The sequence below is a fragment of the Lissotriton vulgaris genome, chromosome 1_1 (assembly GCF_964263255.1).
Source record: "Lissotriton vulgaris chromosome 1_1, aLisVul1.2, whole genome shotgun sequence".
In the NCBI taxonomy this organism is placed as follows: Eukaryota; Metazoa; Chordata; class Amphibia; order Caudata; family Salamandridae; genus Lissotriton; species Lissotriton vulgaris.
The window spans coordinates 1,023,837,787-1,023,854,295 of NC_141685.1; the positions used below are offsets into that span (position 1 = coordinate 1,023,837,787).

General features: G+C 45.4%; 1 protein-coding gene across 3 annotated transcripts in view; it reads left to right on the forward strand.

Moving 5' to 3' along the window:
- Window positions 1-13,257, forward strand: part of LOC147748443 (beta-1,3-galactosyltransferase 2-like) — a 408,475-nt gene extending 395,218 nt beyond the window's left edge. For 2 of the 3 annotated variants that reach the window (XM_086961655.1, XM_086961647.1), the window contains exon 2: window positions 9,905-13,054. In XM_086961655.1, the coding sequence (XP_086817781.1) occupies window positions 9,967-10,935 (969 nt within the window). In that variant the 5' untranslated portion in view covers window positions 9,905-9,966 and the 3' untranslated portion in view covers window positions 10,936-13,054. Of the gene's footprint in view, window positions 1-9,904 lie in introns of all 3 variants that reach the window. The other variant, XM_086961664.1, reaches the window with a different exon arrangement.
- The last annotated feature ends 3,252 nt before the right edge of the window (window positions 13,258-16,509 follow it).

Sequence of the window (16,509 nt, forward strand, 5' to 3'; positions counted from 1 at the left end):
TCGGGAATCCTCCGGATGCATTGTACTCCGTCGGTCGGACTGTCCCGATCCGAGTGGGTTGGAAACCATTTCGAACCCGATTCAGTCGGGAAGAATTTCCAACCCGCATCAGAATCAGCCCCTTACTATTCCCCCTCCAGTGCAACTTAACTTAGGGAAATTGCCCAACACTAAGGGGTCGATTCCAATCTCAGCCAGAAGGGCCCCGAATGCGAACTGGGCAGAAAAAGGTACGTGTCGGACGTGTGTTTCCCGACCAACTCGGACACCTGTACAAGCTAACAAGAACGATGCGAGTGTATGCGTGTGTTCCAACTAAACCATTTCCGGATCCGTCCCATTCCAAATGACTTGTACGGACATGATTCACACCGCGCAAGGAAGATATTTTACAACTGAGCGAGTACGATGTGCTCGTTGGACAGCCGGATTGAGCTAAAGTTTCCGGCTCACATCACGTCTTAGAAGATGCCTTTGCGGGTCTGCGTCAGACTCCCTGTCACACACAGCCTTACCACTTGGACACAGGGGGAGACCCAAGGGTCTACCCAACACAGGCATGTAGGGTGCAGATGGCACCGATGCGTACCCACTGTTGGGGGGTCCTTGTGCGAGACGTACCCATTCAGTCAATGGGAGCCCATGTACGCGTGGTATGACAGGCTCCCATTGACTTCTATGGAAGTTCGACCAAACCGAGTCCGGCAGCATGCAGCCACATCGTACTCACTTAGTCGGACTGCAGGGGTCCGGCTCGGTCGGAAAACACTCCGGATCCGGCTCGGTTGGAGTGCTTTCCGACCCAGATCAGAATCTGCCCCTAAATAAACTAAACTTACTATTCCCAATCCAGTTAACCTCAGGGAAGGTGCTCCACACTAAAAACATAACAATAACCATTCCCAGAACAATAAGTCTTATGTCATTGAAGGTTTTCTACATTAAACATACACAACTTACTATTCCCACACCAATATCACTTAATTCAGGTAAGTCAGTAAACACCAAATGTACAACTTGCAATATTCCCACTACAATATCACTTACATCAAGGAGGGTGCAGCACAGTAAAAAAAGCAACTTTGTCCATTCTGGTTCCAATACAACAAACAATTCCAACAGTAAAAAGCAGCATTTAAAATTCCCACTACATATTAACCAAAGTCAGAAAACTACCTGTATATTAAACAAACAACATTTACAATTCACACTACAATATCACTTAACATAGCATAAATGATACACAATAAAAGTTCCAACAATTATTATTCGCACTGAACCATAACATAAACCATAACATAAACCAGGAAAGAGTGTGGACAGTAAAAAGAAAATATTTAAAAACCAAAACAAAATAAAATTAAAAATGGTTATATATTATACAATTAACTTAAAATGTGTTCATAAACATTGTTTAAAATGGTTAATATTTTATTAAAATATTTTAATTAGTAAATTATATTTATAAATTCATTTAAGAATTGTTTTTTACATTTTCAAATATATGTAACAAATGTCTAAAAGTTAAAAATCTTTCAATTTGTTTGTTAAATGTATGAATTTTTTAAAACATTGTAATAATTTACCCCACAAAATTAAAAGAGTTACTTTTTTTGCATTAGTTAAAAATTAAAACAAAATGTTTAAAAAACCCATCATGCAATATGAAATGTACAAAACAATACAAATTTAAATGTTTATATAAATAGATCACAAAAATAAACAGTAATACATATCTTCTTTAAAAATAATACCAAACCTTATTCCCTACAAATTATAAATACAACTTCTAAAACTGTAAAAAAAATGTATTTTTTGTTTACATTTTGTTTAATCTAAAACTTCCCTTCCTATTCCTATATACACCAAACACCCCACTCCTAAAAATTACATTTTTCTTAATTAAAAAAAATGACACCACAAAAATAAATATTTTATCATACTCCCTTCCCTTTCCCCTAGAGACCCAACATCCCACTAATATTTTTTTAAATTTATTTCTAAATTTCTAAATTATTCACAATATATTCTTGAAATACTCCCCACCCTTTTCCACTATAAACTCAACATCGCACTCCTAAAATATATAACTATTTATATCAACTAGATAAACTTAATATCAACTAATTAAATTACTGAAAAATACAATTCATAAAAAATTAACTACAACATTACCTACATTTGAAATAATTTACTATAAATAAAAACACATTCATAAAAACATTACATAATATTACACACTGATTTTCACTAAAAATTCATATTGGTACATTATTTACATTGATACCTGCATTGATATTAAATACATCTAAAATCGATTTTTTTTCAACAATATTACATACAACAATGTTTATGTATCACAATATTCTTGATACAATATTTATGTTAAACTGTATTCTGTTTTTGATATTTTGTCTGACACCCATGATTATATATGCATGTATAGCTTCAAAATAAATACAACAAAAATAGATGCAAACATAAATTAATGAGTTCATGGTTACACATGCAAAGCACTTTCCATGAATGCAATACAACTTTAAGCATAAGTGTAAACATATGTGAGAACTACATTTCTTCATAAACCTCTAGTCTCTACAGCGAATACACTTCAGTAGTACATTTGAATGCTTCACTCCACATTAATAATGTTAAGACACGTAGGGGCTGATTAGCCTGTCGGTCGGAGTTTCCTCCAATTGCCACATGGTGAATGGATTGAGAGGGGGCAAAAAAGGTGCCCTTCAGCACCCAACTGGATGTCGCAGAGAGAGGGGGGCCCTGCTAGGGTCTCCCAAAGTCCCTTTCTGACAGGCTTTCCGTGTCGGAAAGCCCGACATGGGAAGCCTGTCGGAAACTGACATCATAATACCAACAGTGTAAATGCTGTCCATGTGGTGGTTCTGACTGGCTGACGGGCTCCTTGAGCCCGTCGGAAGCCAGCCGGAATGGCCGGCCAGTTTGAAATCCGACCGCTGTAATAGTAATCTGGTGGTCGAAATGCAAACCAAGGATGTCGCTCGGAGAGCCTCTGACGTGTGATCAGATACATAAATATTGCGCTTCTATGACTCGGCGGAGCTCCACACTCATGTAAAGACCAGACTGTGTTGAATTTGCTCAAGGAAACTCCCACAAAACCCATTTTTGTTGGGAGATGTGTCCTGCAATAACATTTGCATTGCAGAATTCTCATGGCCACAATATTCCCGTTTAAACCTTGCAACTTCGCAAAAAATCGAAGGGGTTGATTACGATAGTGGTCAATTGACCCAACAAGCTGTCGGCGGTCCCGCATGCAGAACTACAATGTGACTGACTTCAAGGTGATCGCAAAGTGTATTTTTTGTATTGTGGCATGTGCTGCTGGCTGCAGCACACGCCTCAGTCCACAAAACACACATTGTACATATGCCTGCACTATGTGTCAGGCACCATGCGGTGCCTGCCACATGGTGCAGGGATATGAAGACAAAACCCAACACTGAGGGCTAGGGGGAAAGGGGGACCCGCTACTAACCCTCAATGTCCCTTTCCGCCAGCCTTATCATGGCAATTAACTCACCATGAAACGTCTGGCTGGGAGGGATAATCCCTACGGCGGTGCCTGGCAGGCACTGCCACCATTGTAGGGATCTGAGTGGCCTCTGACGGGCTCCTTGAGCCCGTCGGATCGTGGCAGTTGATCTCAAGGTCATCGTAATCATCCTCTAAGTTCTGAACATAATGCAACTTTGCCCTGTTTTCAGTTTAAGAGATTCAGTAGGTCATTAAAGAGATTACACCTCATACATTGGTATATTTGTGGAAAAAATAAACTGTTTATATGCTGGAATTATATACTTGGGGATTATTCTTATCTGATCATTAGGAAGGCTTTCTTATTAAAGCAGGGCTGGATAGGGAGCCTAATGTAGCCCTGGATTTTTTTTTTATTCAACACTCATGCGCCAAGTGAGGAATTCAATCTGACCATTGTCAAGGGAATTTTCGTGCTTCTCCCAAAGAATTTCTTTAAAGAATGGTTTCAAACCATGATCTGACGTTATATTTTGGTTTTTGGCTGCTGAATATATTGAATTGCGTACCCACAACTGGGCACATTATACATGACATAAAGTAGTGTTCATTGTATATATCAAGGGCCAGGGGCGCAACTAGGTCTTAATTTCGGGGGGGGCTAACATGGCAGATGAAGGGGCGTGGCTAATGTAAATCAATGGGGCGGAGCTAAAATGGCAGATAATCAGGATCGGTTAATGCTCAGGTCAAGCTGAGAAAAAAAAATGTGGTGAATTCTGCATTTGAAACTGGACAACAATTAAAGCACACATTTTTGTTAGTTTGATGCATTGCCCCCCAAAACCCATACTAACTCTGAATCGTAAAATTACCCCTGGCACACCAAAACACATACCCACGCTGAACCCTAAAATTAACCCCCTCACACCCTAAAACCCATACCCGCCCTGAAATCTATAATTACCCATGGCACCCCAAAACCCATACCCATCCTATCCCTAAAATTATCCCTCCCCGGCACCCCAAAACCCATACCCACCCCACACCCTAAAATTACCCCCTGGCACCCCCAAACCCAATACCACCCTGAACCCTAAAATCACCCCCCTAGAGCCCCAAAACCCATACCCGCCCTGAACCTTAAATTACCCCTGGCACCCCAGAAACCATACCCATGCTGAACCATAAATCCCCCCTTGCCCCCCAAAACCCAAACCCACCCTGAACCTTAAAATTACCCCAGGCACCCCAAAACCCATACCCATGCTGAACCATAAATTTCCATCTGGCACCCCATAACCCATACCCACCATGAACCCTAAAATAGACCCCTGACATCCCAAACCTACACTTGCCCTAAACCCTAAAATTACCCCTGGCACTATAAAACACATACCCACGCTGAACCCTAAAATTAATCCCATGGCACCTCAAAACCCACACCCACCCTGAACCTTAAAATTACCCCTGGCACCCCAAACCCCATACCCATGCTGAACCATAAATGCCCCCCGGCAACCCATAACCCACACCCTCCCTGAACCATAAATTCCCCACTGGCACCCCATAACCCATACCCATCCTGAACCCTAAAATTGTCCCCTGACACCCCAAAACCCACACTTGCCCTGAAACCTAAAATTACCCCTGGCACACCAAAACACATACCCACGCTGAACCCTAAAATGTCCCCTGGCACCCCATACCCACCCTGAACCCTAAAATAGCCCCCTGACATCCGAAAACCCACACCTGCCCTAAACCCAAAAATTACCCCTGGCACCCCAAAACCCATACCCATGGTGAACCATAAATTCCCCCGGCACCCCATAACCCATACCCACCCTGAACCCTAAAATTGCCCCCTGACACCCCAAAACCCACACCTTCCCTGAACCCTAAAATTACCCCTGGCACACCAAAACACATACCCACCTGAATCCTAAAATAGCCCCCTGACATCCCAAAACCCACACCTGCCCTGAACCCTAAAATTACCCCTGGCACACCAAAACACATACCCACGCTGAACCCTAAAATGTCCCCTGGCACCCCAAAACCCATACTCACCTTGAACCCTAAAATTGCCCCCTGGAACCCCAAAACCCATACCCGCTCAGAACCCTAAAATTACCCCCTGGCACCCCAATCCGTAACCCACCCTGAACCATAAAAGTACTCACTGGCACCCTAAAACCCACACCCACCCTGAACTCTAAAATTACCCACTACCACCACAAAAAAAAAATGAACACTACAAACTTACACTACATTTGCATATTTGGAGGGGACTGTCCTCTTTGACGTTTCTATTTATGTAAGTCAAGAACAACATTCAAAGTAACCTAGACATGCAGGCAGTAGGTAATGCTGTACTGAAAAATGCATTAAAGTTACTGGGACTTACATAAATAAAAAAACTGCTGCCTGCTCCTCTGATACTATACTGTGGAGGGTGGCTGATCAGCAGCACTGTGTCCTGGCATCCAGTCCCTCGAAGGTCTCAGAGTAGATAGGTGGGGGTCAAATGGCTCCTGGATTCTCCTTGCCTGGGCCTCCTCTGCTTCTTCCCTGGTGCCCTTGGATGCGAAAATAGAAAGATCCATGGCCCTGTTCACCATTTAGCTGGTGAGCAGCGCCTTGGATGTGAATTCCATCCAAGTACACAGACAGCAGGGGCAAAGGGATGGCCAGTGCAGGTGATGCTTTTCCTTTGTAAATTAATTCCTGCTGGCATCATAGCCCAGGGGTTGCTGTCTGCGCACTTGTATGAAATACACATCTATACAAGTGCACAGACAGCACCCCATGGGCTATGACGCCAGCAGAAATTCCTTTACAAAGGAAAAGCATCACCTTAACTGGCCAGCCCTTTCCCCCTGCTGTGCACTTCACACCCCATGCTCACAAGCGATCAAGTGCTTAGGTGAAATCCCTGCCTTCAGGCAAGGATTTCACCTCGCGGCGCCACCGTAAAGGAAAACAAGAGGTGGGGGCAGGAGGTCACTCACTGAAGCAGAGGCTGGCTGGCTCGGGCTGCTGGGCCTCTCAGAAAGCATTAAAAAAATCATTCTCCGATCGGATGCTATCTTGCACCATTTCAGTGCGTGTAATCTTAGCCCGGGCAGAGGAGGCGACGGGGGGGGGGGGGGGGGGGGCTGAAGCCCGGTGAGCCCAATGGGTGTTGCGCGCCTGTCAAGGGCCTTATAACGACTTTGGTGGTCCTCCAGGGCGGCGCCACCATGTTGTTTGCTGGAGGACTGCCAAAGCAGTGGTGAGCCTGGTGGCCAGGTTAGGACTTTAATCCTGGTTGGGAGGTGCTGCAGCAGTCTCATGGTGGTGGGCTGTTAGGCTCATAGGAAAGCCTAACATGCAGCCTACCACCGTGACAGCTCCTGCAGCACATTCCTGCATGATGTGGAACAGGGGTGCAATTCAAGAGAGGCGCAGCATGTACCCCCCTGCATGCACCTCCAGGCCCAGGAGTGGCACGGGGCCCTTTTAAGGCACAGAGGATATCCACTGCTTGCAGGTTTCTCTTCTCCCCAACAGAATTAAGTAAAACAACAGTTTGCTGTCATACTTCTGGGGGACAACCACTTTAGGCGACCACCCAGACATAACTAGTTTGGGGGTACCCTCCATGTGGATCTGAAAGGTGGGACTCAGAATCTTACCAACCTCTCTCCAGAACTCCTGAATACTAGGGCAGAGCACGAACATGTGAAATTCACATATGAAAGTGATCAGCATCCTATAGAGCACACTTATTACTACACGTCTCCTCTGCCACCTGCAGCTTTGATAGTCTCTTATGTGGCCAGAATGCTCCATGGAGGGAAAATAAATGGTTTCTTCAGAGATACGCGGGTTTCAACGTGCTGTACAAAAAACGAAATGATACTTGCCATAACTGATTTTTCCTTGGGTTAAGCAGTATGTCTCCCCACAAGGAAGCGACCAGGCAAGGTCTTCATCCGAGATATCCAAGATTAACCCACACCAAACTGCCAACTCCTTCTTTTGTTGAGGCCCGTTAACTAAATGCTCCTCCAACTCATTCGTTCTGCTCTTCTCCTCCCCCAGAACCTGAGCCCAGCTATGCAACTGGTAGAATTTAAATGTTGATACAACACCCCTTGTCACTGTCTGCAACTCCTCCCATGAGCAGGGTTTCCCATCCTGAAGGACCTGGCCCAGCTCTGCAATGTTTGCTTCTCCTAAGCCTACTGCTATCCTGTCTTTCAGGCACTCAGGGGTGCAGAGAGAGTCCACACAGGGGAATACCTACTTCAGCACAAAGCTTTGTTGTTCTCCTGATTCGTGCCCACAATAGGGCAGCAGCCTGCAGGACTTTGGCATCACCTTCTTGAAGTATCTCATGTCACCAAATTTGTGCATAAACGTAGTCCCTCCTCCTTTCATCTCGTTTAACAAAGCTTTCCTTAGTTGGTTAAACCCAGGCCGGCTCCCATCATACAGCAATGACCTGGAGGTTTTTAGTTAGAAGGTCCAGGCGTAAAGTTGAAAATCGGGCAGCATGATACCACCCTTGTCATATTTCCTGCGCAGCTTTCTTGCAATTTTAGAAGCCTTGGAGGCACATATAAAATAATTTAATCTTCCATGAAGGTAGGTGCTCTTAAAATAATGGGGATAGTATTAAAAAGATAAAGTGAATTTCAGGAGGATAGACATTTTTATCAAATTTGCTCTCCCATACAGCATGAATATAGCTCGTTACAATGCATGCGATTTGATCGCATGCCATTACAACGCAACGTTACAACAACCGTGTTGTTAGTACGAAGTATCATTACATCGCAAGTCATTACAACGACTTGCAGTAAGGGGCACGCTGAACTTAGGAATAGTATTATTTACTATTCCTACTCCAGTTTGTGCACCAGCAGGAAAGGTGTTGGATTTTAAATCCAATACCAGTGTGCCCCCTACAGCAAGTCATTGTAATGACTTGGGATGTAATTGTAGTGCGTACTATCAATGCGGTCGCTGTAACGATTGCGTTGTAATGGCACTGCATTGTGGAGACAAAGCTGTTTCCCATATAGCGCAGTGGAAGATGTGACCAACTTTAAAGCAACCTATTATTCTCCACCATTGCCCTGTCAAAGTTGAGCTCTGCAATTTTTTTCCAGAGAGCAACAAATCCTAATTCCCAGATATTTCAGTTTCATATTTACCACAAGACACCTTGTTGTGCTACACTGCATGAAAGTGAGAGGGCCGCAATGCACCATATGTACAAGATTTGGTACACTCCTGCTTTCTCCTTGTGGTGATGCACCTTTAGATGCCTAGTGCCAATTCAGGCACCCTTGCACCATTGCATCAGTCCTGCCTACATTTTAGGCAGGATTATTTTTATGCAGGAAGGGACACCTTTGTGCACAAAAACAATCCTTTGAGGCTTTTCCTCTTTCGATGTGTGCTGCATTCTGGCATAGCATTTTGATGCATTTCCAGGTCTACCACTCATGGTAAATTTGGGAATGTGTCAAAATCCATTGGAGGATGCATGGGAACACCCACTCTCCACCCCTGGAACACCACCCTGTGAGAGAGTAATGCAAGGTAGAGACTTGCACTGCCTTGCGTAACTCCAGATTTACCAAGCACCACAGGGCCACACAAGATGACCTTGCTTGGTTTGGTAATTCTCATCTAGGTTTACATACCCCTTATGGTACCTTGCATGGCACAAATGCTACACAAAACTCTGACAAATTTAGCCTCTAGGTTTTGCATCCCCCTTGCGTAGCACAAGGGTGTTGCAATTTTTTCAAATAAATATGCCCCTAAGTTCCTTTATATATGGGATAAATTACACCTGTGGTTCATTATAAGAATATTGCCAGTCACCGAAGAGTTCTGTGACCATATAAAGAAATGCAGCAGAAGGCAGAGTTCCTTTATAAGGTCATGGGAATACTGCAAAATTGTAATAAGAAACTTGGAGACCGGTTTTGCAGACTTCCATGCTATAAGGACATAGCACATTTTCTGTTACAGTGCATTCTGAAGACAACTGGCCTTATTTAGAGGTTGGCAGATTTTCTATTCTCTCAAAACGTGTCAGATATCCCGTCTGCCATAAGTGTCATAGGCTATAATACGCTTGCAGAATGGAGGACAGGATATCCGTCACGTTTGTGACAGAATATCTCATCGACTATGCTCTAAATAAGGGCAACAATCATAAAATATTTCCTGTCTCATTTCCAAAAATCATTATTTCTCAGCAGCAACCAGCCACATCTATGCTTGTTGGGCAATTGTGCTATGCTGCGTGCTTGTGCTATACCTGAATGTCTGTCTTTGTTCTTCCCTTTTAACACTTTTTTCCCTTTGTGCACTGCAGATACACCACCAAACTGGATCATTCTGTCAAAAAAGCGAATAAGGAGGTTGGGTCAGTAGCAAATGCCAGACATGTCGAAGCGGCTCTGCTTCGGACTGGTTATGGTCGCCTCAGTTTTGGTTTTCTGGCAAAGTTACAGTACACACAAAGCAAAATCGATAAAAGAACTTTCTGTCACACCAAGAGTCGAAGTGCCGAGGGAACCGCCCCAGAAAAAGTTTTCATTCCTTTTTGATGAGGCTCACAAGTGCGTAGGCCGCACACCCTTTCTATTGCTGTTAATACCCTCCATACCAGAAGAAGCTGCCACCCGAGATGTAATTCGGAAGACGTGGGGTAACGAGACATTGATGCCTGGCGTTGACATCATGAGGATGTTTCTTCTTGGTGCTCCTCAACCACCTGCCGTCTTTGCAGCTAAGCAGGCCTTGTTGAGGAATGAGAGCGCTAAGTTTGGGGACATCATACAGCAGGACTTCATGGACACGTACAACAACCTGACCTTGAAGACCATGATGGGCATGGAGTGGGTGGCCACCTATTGTCCCAATGCCACCTATGTCATGAAAATTGACTCTGACATGTTCTTCAATCCATTCTTTTTGGTCAACCAACTACTCCAGCCAAACCTTCCTGCCAAAAAGAACTACTTCACTGGATTAGTCATACGATGGGCTAGACCTTATCGTATCAATAACTCAAAATGGTTCGTATCCAGTGCTGTCTACTCCAAAGATTTTTACCCCACATACTGCTCAGGAACGGGGTATGTGCTTTCAGGTGACCTGGCTGCAAAGATTTACCATATTGCCCCTGAAGTAATACCCATCCACATGGAGGATGTGTTCATGGGACTTTGCTTGGAGAGACTGCGGATAGGGGTCACCAATTCCATAAATTCTGCCTTCACCGGATATCGAATAGAGTATGAACGGTGCAAGTTTACCAAGTTGATCACTGTGCATCATTACAAAAAGGAAGAAATTGAACATTTGTGGCCAGACTTCGTGGAGGCAGTAAAGAGCTGTTGAGCTTTGTAAAGAGAAAGGCTGACTGGAGGACACTTCTCTTGCAAAATATGAGACCTGAAAAAGCCATGCTAGATCTCACTTTGACACTAAAGGGGTTGGAAGAATCTTCATGTAGCCGATTACATCCAGACATCAGCTGGTCTGATGAAATATTGCACTTTCAATTAATTAACTTAACGCTTAAGATTTATGTGCATTCAATGGGATTTGACAATGTAAAAATGTTGGATGAAAATGCTCAAATCAGTCTGAAGTACTTTTACCGACTCAGCTGAAATTCCAGTGCATTATTCATTAACATGCCTGAGCCATTTGATACAGCATCCAATCAGTTGTAGATGAGTCTTAGCCCAGCACTAGTAGGGACAGTCCAGCCTGAGCTGCCAGGCCATGATGAATGGAAATACCAGCCCTCAAGATGTGTTTTAGACTTGTCGGGCTTCATCAGTGAGTTGAGGCTTGAGGCACAACAAGCTGGGGATCCACATCTGGACATACGAGAGGCTGGAAATGGTTGAATCAGTTTTAAAGTCACGGGCCATACTGAATAGGAACTCAAGCAACACCACACAAGTGTCAGTTCTTTTGCACCACATTAGTGAAGTGCAGCTTGAATTCCTGTGGCAGAGTAAGCGCAAGACCTATGTGTGGACATACCTGTGTCACTAAGATCCACTCATTCAGTTAGCAGATAACTGGTGAATGGAAATGTTTAGTCCTCTCTAATCCACTAGTAATTCCTACAGAGGGCATTCTGTTCCACCATTTTAGGTCAACTGTGCCATGACAGATGGAGACCAACCATATGCAAATCATTCATGACAGAGCCCCGTCCAACCCAATCGCTAGTCCACCTCCTCGTCTAAAAGGGAACACAAGCAACCCCATGTATAATTTCGTTTTTTGAGGCTCATTGGTGATGTGCAGCTTGAGTCCCATTGGAAGAGTGAGGTTGGCCATACTCACACTGCACAGAGAGATGAATAGAAGTGGTAGTCTTGATGTGAACGAATGAGCCTAAAGTCAATTCAGAATGTTGACCAACTTCAGAAGGTGTGGACCTGAAGGTTGTTTGTCATGATTTATCTGCCATATGTATACCACTAAAACTGAGTAGACAATTGTTTAAATAAAATACCTAACGTTTAACCATATGCTTCCACCTGTGCTCCTACTTGTACAAGTAATACTCTAATGTGATTGTGAAAGAAATATCACATGTTGAACAGTGCCATCGCTAAGTTGTAGGTACAGAACTATTAATCTATTGAACATTTGGGGAATTTGCCTGTGTTGTGATGAAGAGAAGCAGTACCTGGCACAATATACACAGATCTGATAAAAAAGGCGCTAAAGTCTTCAATTTAAGAAGGGCCTTCAGTTGGCAGAAAATTGAAAACTGTCAGCAAGTCTCAGAGCAGGCATATATAAGAGGATTTTCCTGTGGGTGTTTAGGAGAGTGCTGTGTGTGACACAGTACTCAGGTAGGGATAAGCGAATGGTAGGTCGAGGAAGCCAATCAGCTTCTCACTTCTTTGTACAACTGAATGCTGGTGGACATAGCCATGTTCTGATGATGATAAATCCATTGCTCCTTCACCATTGCTCCTTCACCATTGGTGAAAGAACCAAGCCCTACTAAGTTGTGGGCTGTGTGCATGGCAAGGCTAGGACCTAAGTCCAGCTAAATCAGACTGTTGATTCTGCCTGAGCAAGTTCATATATACATGATATGAAGTGGGCGCATTCCCTACTGTCCATTTGATTGCAGACATAGGAGGCTGAATTGTTGAAGGTTGGCATTGTTTGATGCATGTGTTGGAACACAAGAGTACTCCCATTTGAGACACCCCAAACTTTATTTCAGTAAGCGCTCCCACATTTCACTGGATCAAGGATGGTGTTAAACCTCCATTTCTTGAGGAAATGTCATCCCCTTGAGCATCAAAAAATAAAATCAATTAATAAAAGATTGGGGTCAACTCAGTGATCAAGTACTAGTTCACAGAAAAGTTGAAGGGTTTTATTACAGAGTTCAAGATTAAAGCGGTACAACGTCAATGTCATGAGATTTTAAACACAGTTATATAGCAGATGGAAAAATTAGGAATATTTTAAATCCCAAATGGGCTGCAAAATCAATAGAAAAATGGACAACATCCCTAGTAGTTTCGGAAAGTCTTCTAGCTCACCCCCAAATTTGAGGAATTTTATACTTTATTTTCACATATGAAACAATCTCAATGTGATGTGAGCAAATGTATAATTTTATCAGCAAATCAGGGCACATGGAAAATAAATGCGCATTGCCTTAACACCTAAGTATGATGTCAAGGCATGAATAATTTTTCAGCACCCTCTATGCTAATGTATTTCGGTGATGTAAAAAAAACATAACTAGGTACATGAATTTTTTTTTGTTATGTGTATGAATAGAGTACAGTAAATTAGCAGGAAGATCTTGTGAGATGTTTCAAATCATGGCAGAATAAGGAAAAGTTAATTGAGAACAGAATAACAATGACAGTGAAAATAAATCATTACATCTCAGCTTGACTGTGCGCTGCTGGATTATGTGAGGAGAAAAGGGTGTTAGGAGGTGGGGAGGGAAACACGATGAGTGACAGAGATCCCTTCCATCTTGGACCAGATGGTGTTTGCACTAAATTTAAGCCTAACATACATCATAAAAACACACTTCGGAGTGTGGCTGAGCCAGCCAAGATGGCAGATGTGGTTTCCTAGAGCTCCAATTGCCTGTCTGATAATCAATATCCATCCTGGCCAGTGACATGACGGGGAACCGTACAGCCCCACAGGGGTTCCACACATCATGCTGCTCCCTTGCAACACTGGTAATGCTAGACAGACCACCACATATGAGCCGCTTGGCTTACGGAAATATGGCGGCGGCCAGTCACTGCTAGATTGAGCAGGGGAGAGTACAGCTGTGGCGACCTCGGGACCTCCTGATGCGCACAATGAGGAGCGCTGCTGTCACGAGGACAGGCGACTGCCCTGGACTCCCCACAGCAGCCTTGCACTGCGGGGTCCCATATCCATCGGCCCAGACTGCTAAAGTGCCAGCACTGAAGTGCATAGGGACTTCCGTGGTGTCTTGCGTGCTTGGATACGGTGGTGGGCACCCCTTGATTGTGGATTGTGGGAGAAAAATATGCTACATGCCCCTGGATGGCTGTGACCGGTGAAGATCGGTGTAGTCAGATTGGGCGGGGAGCTGGTGGCAGGGGGACTCCCACCTGACCCCTGAGTCAGCTTCATAATCGAGGTGCAGTGGTGGACGTCCGTCAGATGATGTTGCAGGGTGGGTGTCCTGTCATTCCCTGCCTCTTCCCCACATTCTCCTTAAAAGGACCTGTGGCTCAGTGGCTGCTGAGCGGGCTGCAGGCCCTTAAGATACCCTCTGACACACACAGCGAGGAGTGCTGCTATCGCGAGCGGAGAGGACAGCACTGGACCCCCTGAGGTGCTGCTGACTGCGGGGTACCACATTTACTGGCTTTTACTGCCACAGTGCTTTGGGACACATCGCTGCACAGTGGCAGGGGCCTAAGGTGGGGCCACCACTGGAATACAGTCTCCTACCTGGCGGTGTGCATCACAGAGAAAACTGCGCTATAAGCCCCTTGATGGCTGTAGCAGGTGAGGAGCGGTGTGGTGGGGGCCTGGCAGCCGGCGTCCTCCCGCTCTTCCCCTGAGTCTGCACCATAATCGAGGAGCGGGGATGAACTTAAACTGGATGCTGGAGGGCCGGGCGCTGCCATTACCTGCCTCTCCCCGCATTCTCCTTGAAAGAGTTTGCTCAGCTGTGGGATCTGCAGCTCATCAAATCCTGAGTGGGCCGTGGGGCTTTGAGGACATGGGAGTCCGAATTGCCATGGGAGGAAGCACTCACCCATAACTACAGTCTGGCCAAGGACCACCACAGAATGGCCTCTACACTCTGGTGAGATATACTGGCCCTATTGTCAATGGTGGGGGACGCTGTGCCACTGCATTGCCGTGCTAATCCAGAACTGCGAGCCAGCGTCAAAATCAAGATGCGCGCACCACCTAATTTGGAACTAGTGTTGGAACTGGGCCCGTTCTTGTGCCTACGGGAGGCACTGCAAGGCCTCTGGGTGGGTGAGGAATGCCCCCCTCTCCCGCAGTGCCCCTGCGAGATTCCCTGGGTTTAGCCCCCTTTTGCCCGGACTATTCTGATGCCGATGGGGCACCTTGGGAGCAATACAGTGATATCTCCAGTTTAGGCGCAACCTCACAAGTGGGCATGCCGGGCCCACCGGGCATCACTCCCATTATCACCTCATCCCACAGACTCCATTGGAACCCACTTCCAGTCCCTAACAGCTTGGTACCTAACAGCACACCACCCCTAACTGAGCACGAATGTTCCCTCAAATCTGACATCACATGGCACTGTGAGCTCCCATAGATGTAGCGGACAGCACCTTACTATGAGCATCTCTCCTGTGTTAATCACCAGTGCTGAGGCAGCTTCTGACACCATGTGCTTGGCAGCTGGGGCCACGACACCAACCCACGTGATGCAGTCTTCTCCAATTACCAGTGTCTAGCAGGAGGAAGAAGAGGGAATGCCGGCCCTTACTACATTCGATAAACTCGACAAAGTACTGGGAGCCATATAGCACTCCAGAGTTTACCAGAGTTTCTCTGCTGATAGAGTTACAGATTGCAAGAAAACCTTATCTGTCCTACAACCACTTACTAAGGACAATCAATATGCGATCCAAGACCTACAGGTTTGTGTCACGCAACTAGAGAATAGAACAGATGGCCTGAAGGGGTGTTGCCTAAGGAGTAATATTTGAATCCTAGGGCTCCCAGAGGGAGTCGAGGGGATTGGCTCCATTGCTTACAGAGAGACTTGGTTCAAAACATTTACCCCAACTTCGGAACTTACTCCCTTCTCCTCCCTTGGGAGAGCGCATCGAGAGAGCGCATCAAATCCTGGTGTGGCGCCCGCTCCCAGGCTCCCCCGTCCAGTAACAGGGCGGCACCCCTGCAAGTGGAAGATAAGCGCATTGTGCTATTCCCCGACTATACCTGCAACGTACAACTCATTCCTGGAGGTAAAAAGATGCCTTCACCAGCGGGGGGTACAATACTGTTCCCTGCACGCCTTTAGATAATCTCAGAGGGCACTACTATTTTCTTTACTGAACCCCACAGAGGCATGGGACTGGACCGATCAGCATGTGAATGAACCGGGGGGCATGGGTGGAGCCACTCTGGACTGAACAGGCGACGGAGCAAGAAAAGGACTCAATCACAATCAAGGCCTCCATCTCGAATGTCATTGGCCAGCTTCCCCAACCTGGAACAAATAATATGCGGACCCTACTAGCCACAGCGAACATAGGGCCAACCTCCGCAGCCACCGATGACGAGAAAGGTCCCCACATCTTCACCGCTGAAGAAGACTCCTGCCGCTCGGGGGGCTCCCAGGCTGGTTCACCATCCCCCATCTAGTGACTGCCACCCTCATCCTCACACCCCTATCATTAAGGCATGCAGGCGCCATATGGCTCC